Source organism: Vulpes lagopus, chromosome X, assembly GCF_018345385.1.
Source record: "Vulpes lagopus strain Blue_001 chromosome X, ASM1834538v1, whole genome shotgun sequence".
Taxonomy (NCBI): Eukaryota; Metazoa; Chordata; class Mammalia; order Carnivora; family Canidae; genus Vulpes; species Vulpes lagopus.
This window is the reverse complement of record NC_054848.1, coordinates 62,531,676-62,544,103: the sequence shown is the minus strand read 5'-3', so window position 1 is coordinate 62,544,103 and position 12,428 is coordinate 62,531,676. Positions and strand designations below refer to the sequence as shown.

Genomic DNA, 12,428 nt, shown 5'->3' with positions numbered 1-12,428 from the left:
TCCAATCCAATATCTCCATAGTGCCAAGTTTGAGAAACCTTCAGATATTTTAAACAACGGAATTCAATACAAAATATGAAGAATTTATTTACAAAGGAACTGATGAAAGGCAAACAGGAAATGGTAAGGGAACCCAAAGATTATCAACAGCAAGAGGCTGCTACCACAGCTATACAGCTAATGGAAAAAGTGCAGAAGATGATATTACAGAACCCAAGAGTTGGGATACCTGGTACCACAAAGCAGACACAGCCACTGTCATGGACATCTCCAGAAGCCAGAAGGAGGGTTACACCTTGGCTTTTCCTTTCCTCTGTCCTCCAGTCTTTCAACCAGTATCTCCCATTATTGGCCAAACCTAATAGCCAGTCAGCAGTGAATACTGCGAAATTTAATTTACTGAGGTCAGCAACCCTTCTATAATACAGAATGGAGGAAGAAAGTAAAGATAGGATCTTTGTATAAATAGGAAAATGAAATATACACTCGTTTAAAAGAAAAAGTAAGAGCTTTAGAATAAAACAGATTTAGCAAGTCAGTTAGCCTTCTTCTAGGCCTCAATTTCTTCATCTGTAATACAGGAATAAAAATACCTACCTCATGGGATTAGTATGAAAACTAATATAATACACATAAAGCATGTAATATAATAACTGACATAGCATATATTTTCTATGAATGGTTACTATATACACTTCTCCCTAAGAGTCTGTATAGGGACAAATCTTAATTTTCATTGTTATTCAAATCCTAACTTAGTGCCTGGTACACAGCAGACATTCAATAAAAATGTGATCCTTTATCCATTAACAAATATTTGTTTGGTCGAGTCTCACCTCCTGCTCCATCCTTTCCAGCTCCCTATTTCTCACTGATACCTGATTTCTGTAACATACTACATTCCCTTACATTGTGGCTTCTGATGGAGAAATAAGCCAGGTCAATGTGGTTTCTTAACTGTTACCCTTATAACCTAAAATGTGTTTGTTTTCAAGTCCAAACAAATTAAAATTCCTGCTTCAAAAAAAGTTAAGAAAATATTTGCTGGCTTATATCAGACTGGATGGCCTCTGAGGCCTCTTCCAGCTCCTGGGATGCAGCAATTTGCAGAAATTAGAGAATCACTGAGGTTTTGTTATCTTAATGAATAGCCTTATTGCCTTTTCCTTATCTGCAGAGTATGTCTTTACACATCGGCCCTGTTGGCAGCAACAGATGAAATGTTCAGGACCCTCCTCAGAACTTAAAAATTCAATTCACAGAGAAAATATTTTGTGTCAATAAAGTTCTCAATTTTTCCATGCTCCCTCCCCTAGATTTTCAGAACTGACACACGAATAAAGATCCCCACCAAAAAGTGTCCTTTTACTTGCATATATATATATCTATGAATTAGAAGATTTGGATTGCTGACTCTAATACAGTTGTTCTTCAGTCATGCTAATTCTGAGGATATAGCAGGGTAAACAATTCCTTACTGGAAATTCCTATAGCCCTCACATTTGCTTCTTGTACTATCTCATCACATAGAAATGGATTCATAACCACACTCCAATTGTTTCAGGTGTGTATGATTCTTCCCACACCTCACTCCCAACAGCTCCTTAAGAGAAGAAAACTATTATATTTATGCTTGTACTTATCATGGTAGCAAGAATGGCCACCAGCTTCAAATGTTAAATATATAGTGACAGAAGAATAAAGGAAACTACTCTATGGTTTAAATAAAGACTAAAGATGGTATACTTGAAAGCACCAGTCACAAAGCAAAACTCCATTTTTGTTTCCCTTGTTCTTTACATGAGTTAAATTAGCTAACTTAACATTTTGTGAAAATTCATTAATAATACCAAAATAAAAGTATTATTGACTTCAAGGAGAAAATAAGGTATTATTATTTTTAAACTATTTTTCATCTAAATATGCAGTTGACTTCTCAAAAGCTTCTTCATGGACATAGCAGACACAATGCAATTGCTCTATATAGAATTAAGAAGAAATGGAAAGGCAGGGTGCCTGGCTGGCTTAGTTGATAAAATATGCAGTTCTTGATCTTGGGGTTGTGAATTCAATACACAGGTTGTGTGTAGACACTACCTAAAAGTAAGATCATAAAAAAGAAATGGAAGAACAACTCTGTGTTCAAGGTCTGTATTATCCATTTACAGGAAATTTCAGGGGGCATGATTCATCCATTTGCTTCCTAGTAAAAATATCCCAGCTGCTTAATATGGATGAAGTGATGAACAAAAAAAAGGCTGTATACAAATTTGGGATAAAAGGGATTGGATGTATTTGAGGTGATGCATTTGATAAAACAAGAGTTTAGATTTTAATTTTTTTCTTACCCCACGGTACTGGCTTTCATTGAAAATCTGAGGTGGCAGCGGGTACCCTGTGGCTGGTCGATTGTTTTCAGGTACATTTTCTCTCATCCACTTCCGATTCTCTTCATTGGCTGCAATGTCTTTTTCTTCAAATCCTATTTTGTTAGCTTCTAAAAAACCAAGCACATCTTGCTGTTTCTTCTTAATCTAGAACCCAAAGGACAAAGAAACTATGTTGTTGAACAAACATTTTGTTGTCTTTATTTTTCAAATTAAACAAAAGTCAGTGTTTGAGAACTAGCAGAAATGAATTCAGACAGGGATCAAGAATTGTGGCTTCACAAAAGACATGGTTTTTCCACTTTATTATTTTGCTGTTAATGGTGTCTCATAAGTGGATTGAATAGCTTTCAGCCTATAGATCCTTTTATCAACCTTTTTTTCTTTTTCCATCAAAAACTCCACATCAAATGACACAAAAGTAAGGCTACCTAAAGTGTATCAATAGCCTAAACCACAGTTAAATAAAAATTGAGTAATGGAAGCTGTGCTTTCTGATTATCTCTAAGCCTCTCTTAGTTTCAGCCCTTGTAGGAAGTCTTTCCAAAAGATTCAAGTCTATATGGTGTCTTTTTTTTGCCTTAAATTTTATCTTTAACTATAATTTTACATTTTTAAATTAAAAACTTTATAATTATTATACCTTCTAAGTGCTTTAGGTTTACTTCATAGCAGAATAGTTTTTAAAAATATACTTGCTATCATTTTTTCCACTTATTATTCATTAACTTTTTATTTTATTCCCTGTGTATTTAGCATGCAGTGTTATATTAGTTTCAGATTTACACTATAGTGATTCAACAATTCCATACATTACCCAGTTATCATCACAAGTGCACTCCTTAATCCCCATCACCTATTTCACCCATCCTCCCCAACCACCTCCCATATGGTAACCATAAGTTTGTTCTCTATAGTCAAGAGTCCGTTTCTTAGTTTATTTCTCTTCCTTTTACCTTTGGTCAATTTTTTTTTAAATTCCACATATGAGTGAAGTCAGTATGGTATTTATTTCTCTAATTGACATATTTTGTGAGCATAATACTTTCTAGCTTCATCCATGTCCTTGCAAATGGCAGGGATTTGGGTTTTTTAAAATAGCTGAATAATTTTCAATTATGTATATAAAATCGCATCTTCTTTATCCATTTATCTAGCAATACACACTTGGGCTGCTTCCATAATTTGGTTATTGTATATGCAGCTGCCATAAACTTAGGGGGTGCGTGTGTCCCTTTGAATTAGTGTTTCTGTATTTTTGGAGTAAATACTTAGTAGTGTAATTACTGGATCATAAGTTAGTTCTATTTATAAATTGTTGAGGAAACTCCATACTGTTTTCTGCAGTGGGTGCACCAATTTGCATTCCCACCAACAGTACAAGAGGGTTTCCTTTTCTCTGTATCCTTACCAATAATCATTATTTCTTGTGTTTTTCATTTTAGACAATCTGACAAATGTGAGGTGATATCTCAATGTGGTTTTAAACTGCACTTCTCGGGGCCCCTGGGTGTCTTGGCTAAAACTCTGTCTTTGGCTCAGGTCATGATCCTAGGATCCTGGGATCAGGCCCTCATTTGATTCCCTGTTCAGCAGGGAGTCTACTTCTCCTTCTCCCTCACCCCTCACCCGTGCTCAGGTGCCAGTCTCAATAAATAAATAAATTAATTAATTAATTAATCCTTAAAAATAAAATAAATTGCATTTCTCTATTTCTCTGATGATGAGTAATGTTGAGCATTTTCTCATGTGTCTGTTGGCCATTTATATGTCTTTTGTTTCTTTTCTTCCAAATTTTAATTTAATTCTAGTTAGTTAACATATAGTGTAATATTGATTTCTACTCATTATCAATACTTATTGGTAATGAGTAGAATTTAGTGATTCATCACCTACATATAACACCCAGTGCTTACTATAACAAGTGCCTTCCTTAATACCCATCACCGATTTAGCCCATGCCCCACCCACCTCCCTTCAACAACCCTGTTTGTTCTCTATTGTTTAGAATCTCTTATGGTTTGCTTCCCTCTCTCTCTTTTTTTCCCCTTCACATACGTTCATCTGTTTTGTTTCCTAAGTTTCACATATGAGTGAATTTATATTGTCTAAATATGACTGACTTATTTTGCTTAGCATGGTTCACTCTAGCTCCATTCACATCATTGCAAATAGCAAGAATATTTTTAATCTTTTTGATGGCTGGTTAATATTCCACTGTGTATATATATCTCCTCTTCGTTATCCATATATCAGTCAGTGTACATTTGGGCTATCTCCATAGTTTAACTATTACTGATAATGCTGCTATAAACATCAGGGTGCATGTACACCTTTGAATCTGTAACTTTGTATCTTTTTTGTAAATACCTTATAATGCAATTGCAAATAGCAGGATCTCATTCTTTTTTAAAGGCCGAGTAATATTCCATTGTATTATATATATATATCCTATTATACAGCAATTGCACTGTATGTATATATGTATTATATATACATATATTGGAAGAAAAGAAACAAAAGACATATATATGTATTATATACATATATGTTATATTATATATGTATGTGTGTATATATATATTATATATGTATAATACATATATACATACAGTGCAATTGCTGTATAATAGGATACTTCTATTTTTAACATTTTGAGGAACCTCCATAATATTTACAGAGTAGCTGCACTGGTTTGCATTCCAGCAACAGTGAAAGAGGGCTCCTCTTTTTCTGCATCCTCACCAACATCTTTTGTTTCCTGTGTTATTTTAGCCATTCTGGCAGGAGTGAGTTGATATCTCCTTGTGGTTTTGATTTGTATTTCTCTGATGGTGAGTGGTGTTGGGCATTTTTTCATGTGTCTGTTAGATAGCTGAATGGAAAAATATCTATTTATGCTCTCTGCCCATTTTTAAAATAGATTATTTGTTTTTTCTGTGTTGAATTTGAGAAGTTCTTTATGGATTTTGGATACTAGCCCCTGATCTGATATGTCATTTGCAAATATCTTCTCCCATTCTGTAGTTTGTATTTTAGTTTTCTTGATTGTCTCTTTCTCTGTTTCTCCATTTTGAATTTATTTTTGTGCATAGTGTAATAAAGTAGTCCAGTTTCATTCTTCTGCATGTTGCTGCCCAGTTTTACCAATAGCATTTGTTGAGTAGACCTTTTTCCATTGGATATTATTTTCTACTCTGTTAAAGATCAGTTGACCATATAGTTATGGATCCATTTATGGGTTTTCTACACTGTTCCATTGACTTATGTATCTGTTTTTGTGCCAGTACCATCCTGTCTTGATTACTTTGTAATATAGCTTAGAATTCCAGAATAACAATTCCTCTGGTTTTGCATTTATTTTTCAATATTGCTTTGGCTATTCAGCATCTTTTATGGTTCCAAACAAATATTAGGATTGTTTGTTCTAGCATTGTGAAAAATGCTGTTGATATTTTGATAAGGATGGCATTAAATGTGTAGACTGCTTTGGGTAATTTAGACATTTCTGCAATGTTCTCCTAAGACATGAACATGGACTTTTTTGTATTTTTTGGTGTCCTATCCAATTTCTTTCATAAGTTTCCTATAGTTTTCAGATCTTTTACCTCCCTGCTTAGGTTTATTCCTAGGTATCTTGTTTTTTTGGTGCAATTGTAACTGAGATAAATTTCTTTTTCTGCTGCTTCATTATTGGCATATAGAAATGCAACAGATTTCTGTACATTGATTTTTTTTATGCTGCAACTTTACTGAATTTATCTTTTCTAGCAAGGTTTTTATGGAGTTGTTTGGATTTTATACAGATTATTGTGTTATTTGACTTTCTTGCTGATTTGGATGCTTTTTATTTCTTCTTATTGTCTGATTGCCAAAGCTAAGACTTTTAGTACTATGTTAAATAATAACAATGAGAATGGACATTCCTGTCTTGTTCTTGACCATAGAGGAAAAGCTTTCAGTTTTTCCCTCTCGAGGATGATATTAGTTGTGGGCATTTTGTATATGGCCTTTATGAGGTTGAGGTATGTTTATAACTACTCTTTTTAAGGGTTTTTATCAAGAATGGATGCTGTATGTTGCTAAATACTTTTTCTGCATTCATTGAGATTATATGGTTCTTTTTCTTTTATTAATGTGGTTGATCACATTGATTGATTTGTGAATATCGAACCATCCTTGCAGCCCAGAATAAATCTAACTTGATTATGGTGAATAATTATTTTCATGAGCTATTAGATTTGATTTGCTCATATCTTCTTAAGAATTTTTTGCATCCATGTTCATCAGGAATATTGGTCTATAATTCTTTTTCATTTTAAATTTTTTTCATTTGTTTTTATTGAAGTTCTATTTGCCAACATATAGTATAACACCTAGTGCTCATTCCATCAAGTGCCCTCCTCAGTGCCTGTCACCCAGTTACCTGAACCCCAGCCCACCTCCCCTTCTGCAACCCTTTGTTCATTTCCCAGATTTAGGAGTCTCTCATAGTTTGTCTCCCTCTCTAATTTTTCCCGCTCAGTTCCCCTCCTTTCCCTTATAATCCCTGTCACTATTTCTTATATTCCCCATATGAGAGAAACCATATGATGATTGCCCTTCTCCAATTGACTTACTTCATTCAGCATAATACCCTTCAAGTCCATCCAAGGTGTTCTTCAACAGATGAATGGATAAAGAAAATGTGGTATATATATATATACAATGAAATAGTCCTCAGCCATCAGAAAGGATGAATGTGAATCTCCTTTTAAGTGGGGTCTTTGTTTTTGGATCCAAGATAATGCTGGCTTCCAAAAACAAGTTTGGAAGTCTTCCTCCCATTTCTATTTTTGTGAATAGCTTGAGAAGAATAGGTATTAACTCTTCTTTAAATGTCTACTAGAGATCCTTTGGGAAGCCATCTGGCACTGGACTTTGGTTCTTTGGGAAATTTTTTATTACTGATTCAATTTCTTTGCTGGTTGTGGATTTGTTCCAATTTGTATTTCCTCCTATTTCAATTTTGGTAGTTTGTAGGTTTGTAGGAATTTGTCCATTTCTTTGAGGTTGCACAGTTTGTTGGCATATAATTTTTATAATATTCTATTATAATAGTATTTTTAAAAATATTTTATTTATTTATTAATGAGAGAGAGAGAGAGAGGCAGAGACATAGGAAGAGGGAGAAGCAGGCTCCATGCAGGAAGCCTGAGGTGGGACTCAATCCTGAGTCTCCAGAATCAGGCCCTGGGCTGAAGGCAACGCTAAACTGCTGAGCCACCTGGGCTGCCCTATAATTGTATTTCTGTGGTGTTGTTAGTGATCTCTCCTCTTTCATTCATGGTTTTTTGTTTTTGTATTTGTGTTTTTTTGTTTTTTTGTTTTTGTTGTTGTTGTTGTTGTTGTTTTTTTTTTTTACTTGGATCCTTTTTCTTTTCTCTTTGGCAAGTCTGGCTGAGGGTTTATCATTTTTCTTAATTCTTTCAAAGAACCAGCTCTTAGTTCAGTTGATCTGTTCTACTAGGTTTTTTGTTTCTTTCTATTTTGTTTATTTCTGCTTTAATCTTTATTATTTCTTTTCTTCTGTTGGCCTTGCTTTATTTGCTGTTCCTTTCTTTCTAGCTCCTTTAGGTGTAAGATTAGGTTGTGTATTTGAGAATTTTATTGCTTCTTGAGTTAGAACCATGTTGCAATATGCTTCCCTCTTAGTACTACCTTTGCTGCATTCTAAAGTTTTTGGACTCTTGTATTTTCATTTTCATTTGCTTCCAAGATTTTTATAAAATTTTAATATCTTAATTTTCTGGTTAACACATTCATTCTTTAGTAGTATGTTCTTTAATCTCAATATATTTTTGTTCTTTCCAAATTTTTTGTGGTTGACTTCAACATTCATTGTGTTGTGGTGTGAAAATATGGGTTATATGACCTCATTCTTTTTGCACTTTTTGAGGGCTGATTTATGACCCACTTTGTGATCTATTCTGGAGAGTGTTCCATGTACAATTGAAAAGAATTTGTAATTTCCTGCTTTAGGATAAAATTTTTGAATCTTTCTGTTAAGTTAACTTGTTCTAAAACGAGAGAAGGACAAACTAGAAGAGATTCTTTACTATAGGAAACAAACTGAGGGTTGCTGGAGGGGCATTGGGTGGGAGCATGGGGTAACTGGGTGATGGGCATTAAGGACAGCACTTGATGTAACGAGCATTGGGTGTTATATGCAACTGATGAATCACTAAGTTTTACCTTTGAGACTAATAATACTCTATATGCTAATTAATTGAATGTAAATTAAAAAATAAAAAACATAAATAAATAAAAAGGAAAAAAGTCATCTGATCTAGTTTCTTATTCAAAACCATTGTTTCCTAATTGAGTTTTTGCTGAGATGATTTCTTGATGTAAGTGGGATGTTAAAGCCTACTACTATTATTGCACTATTATCAGTGAGTTTCTTTATGTTTATTATTAATTGTTTTATATATTTGTATGCTCCCAAGATGGGGGCATAAATATTTACAGTTGTCAGGTCATCTAGTGGGATAGTCCTAATTATTATGTTGATGATGATCAGAGCCTTCTTCAGTGCCAGATTTGGTGAGGGAGACACCCTCTCAAACTCACTGAAGACTCTCAACTGATCACCTAGAAGGGATACAGACTTTGGAGTCAGATGGCCTAGGTTTGGATCTCAAGTCTATCACTTTCTAGCTGTGTGACCTCATGGGCAAATCACCTAATCCCTGAGCTATAGTTTCCTCTGCCGTAAAACAGACTTCTAACAGGGCTGCTTTAGGACTTAGAGAAGATACAGTACATAAAGTATCCAGCCTGGTGCCTGGCACAGAGAAGATCCCCCATGCACATTCCTTTCTCTCCTCTTTATTTGTCCATCCCACGTGGGGAGGCCTGGGCACCTCTGTGTCACAGCTTATGTATGTGAGTGCCAAGGTAGGGTGGGAACTCACTGTCTCTGTGGTTAGGTGAGGTATTATCTACATCATATCTACCTTTAAGCACACGTCAGTATTGATGCACAGAAACTGATGTGAAGACACAGAGGTGAAGTTCCCTACCCAAGTTCACAGCAGAAAATGGTGATAGGTCCAAAAAAGAACTTGGAGCCTTCAGTCTTCAATTTTTTAAAGATTTTATTTATTTGTTCATCACACACACACACACACACACACACACACACACAGACATAAGCAGAGGGAGAAGCAAGCTCCCTATGGGGAGCCCCATGCAGGACTTGATCCTGGGACACCCAGGATCATACCCTGAGCTGAAGGCAAATGCTCAACCACTGAGCCACCCAGGCAACCCTTCAATTTTTTAAAACAAATTATGCCTGTAATTTACTTTTCAGTTTCCTTTGCAGGATTGAAATGTCTTTTTCGCATCACATTTCCATGTTCTTTGCTCTTGGTCCTCTTTTCCAAGTACTCATTCTTCAAGTATTTTCTTCTCTCTTCATCAATATCATTGCAATGACCAAAAAGTTTCAGAATGTTGTGATTTTTTTTGGTGACATTCCTTCAGCAAGTTAGTCAAGATGTTGCATTCTTCAGTGTGCAAGTGTGGAGATAAATCAGGATGCATCTTTAGGAGGTGACAGCACAACAGAGCAAACTGACTCTCAGTCACACTGGGGGGGCTGAAGTGACAGTCACTAGTGAGGATTCTCCATGCAAAGGCCAGCTGCCTGAATGCTGGAGGCAGGGCAGCTCCAGTGGCAAAGGCTCCCACGCCCTCCACCCCCCTACCCCCACATGCTGGACAGCATGAAAGTGATTATGCTAGATTAAAATTAATTAAAAACATGTAAGTATATAAAAACAAAATGCCACATGACTAAGTTGAGTATGTTGCTGCAGAATGCCCTTCTTCATCTCCTATTACAGGCTTTGCTTTAAAATCTAGTTTGTCAAAAAAAGTAAAATAAAGTCTAGTTTGTCTGAGGTAAGTATGGCTATTCCAGCTTTTTTTGTGATTAATTCCTTAATTTCTATTTCTGCTGCTTCATTATTAGTGTATAGAAATGCAACAGATTTCTGTATGTTGATTTTATATCCTGTGACTTTACTGAATTGATTTAGGGGTTCTAATAATTTTTTTTGTAAAGTCTTTAGGGTTTTCTATATGTAGTATATCATCTGAAAATAGTGAAAGTTTTATTTCTTCCTTGCCGATTTAGGTTCCTTTCATTTCTTTTGTTATCTCATTGTTGTGGTTTGGATTTTCAGTACTATGTTGAACAAAAGTGTTGAGAGTGGACATCCTTCTCCTGTTCCTGACCTTGGAGAAAAAGCTCTTAATTTTTCCTCATTGAGTATGATATTCACTGTGAGTTTTCATGCATGGACTTCAGTATTTTGAGGTATGTTCCCTCTAAACCTAGTTTGATGAGAGCTTTTTATCATGAATGCATATTGTACTTTTACAAATGCTTTTTTTCATCTATTGAAATGATGATATGGTTTCTATATTTTCTCTTATTGATGTGATGTATCTTGTTGATTGACTTGTGAATACTGGATCACCATTGAATCCTGGGGAAAAATACCCAATTGATTGTGGTGATCTTAGCTTGTTTTGTTTTGTTTTTTGATGAGCTTTTTTTTATCCATTCTGTCACTTTATATATTTTGATTGGAGTGTTTAGCCCACTTGAATTCAAAATAATCATTGATAAAAATGTATTTATTACCATTTTGTTACTTGTTTTGTGGTTGTTTCTATCACTTATCTCTGATCCATTCTTCTCTTGCTCTCTTCATTTGTTTGCTGATTCTTTGATACATAGATTCCTTTCTATTTATACTTTCTGTCCTAATAAGCATTCTAAAACAAATAGAAACAAATCTTTCCTTAACCATGCTATAAGTCAGAGTTACTCTACATTTGATTTTCATTGTTTAGAACAGAAATTGGATAATATATGAGCTAAATCTACCTGTATATGAAGTTTGGAATATACCTGTACCACTCATGAGCCATTAGCATGGGCTTCTAAGGTTCTATTTCATGTGTTTGTGCTACTTCTTTGATAGAAGATTTGAAATCCTTACCTTCCCACTCTGTGACATTGGATAAAGTTTGGTCATGTCTCAATCACTTTTTCTGTCCTCAAACACTTCCTTATTCTTTCTTTTCCAAAACTGGTCAAAATATAATAAGAGAATGAACTAATATAATGTCAGCATTTCTACCTGATGTTTTAACAATATTTTGGGGGGTTATAGATTAACACATTGAAATACAAAGCTTTTATTATTATTTCTGTATTACCAGATAGAGATAATACACTTCTTTTGTCTGCTAATCATATGTAGGAGAGAGCTTAAAAATAGTAAAATTAAGACTTTTTAGTTAGGTTTCTCCATTGCTATGAATTTTTTTAGAACTTTAATTCACACATCTATGTTAATTTAAATTTAAAACTATTACTTAACATTTCTGTTAATTTAAATTTAAAACTATTACTTAACATTTCTGAGTTGCAGAGCTCAATCAATAATTTTTTTTTAATGGAGTCACACTAAAAAGCTACCTGGGGCAGAAGCATCAGAAATATAAAATCAACAGAAGCAGTTCTCTCAAAGGATATAATAATGCAAAACATCAACAAAATCACCACCACCAACAAACTTCTATACAGTCAAGTTCCCTCTGGATTTGTACCCCTATACTCATTATACACATACATGCATACATACACAGAGGTTGTATTTTTGTCCTTCTAACTTGCTTGTGATTGTGAGTAAACAACTTTATCTTTCATCACATAACCCCAGGAAAAATTACTCTCTAAAGATGCATCACAATCCAACAAAATTTGCAACAAGATATTTTTATTACAAGAAATATATTTCCTTATTAGTTTATAATGTCAAGATTTCCCCCTAAATATAACATATAGGCTTTTATGAATTTTGAGGAAAATCAATGTAAAAATCAGTAATCAGGAGTGAGTATCTAGTGGACTAATGCACTAAGTGGAGGATTCAATTAAATCATTGTTTTCAATCTTCATGATACAATAGGTGTTCA

At 34.4% G+C, this 12,428-nt stretch overlaps 1 protein-coding gene and 1 pseudogene across 1 annotated transcript in view; both read right to left on the bottom strand.

Moving 5' to 3' along the window:
* The window catches only part of SH3BGRL (SH3 domain binding glutamate rich protein like), a 138,323-nt gene that overhangs the window by 19,226 nt on the left and 106,669 nt on the right, over positions 1–12,428 (bottom strand). The window contains exon 2 of the mRNA XM_041741765.1: positions 2,349–2,534. Coding sequence (XP_041597699.1) covers positions 2,349–2,534 — 186 coding nt within the window. The remainder of the gene's footprint in view (positions 1–2,348; positions 2,535–12,428) is intronic.
* On the bottom strand, positions 9,734–9,977 carry LOC121483328 (annotated as a pseudogene).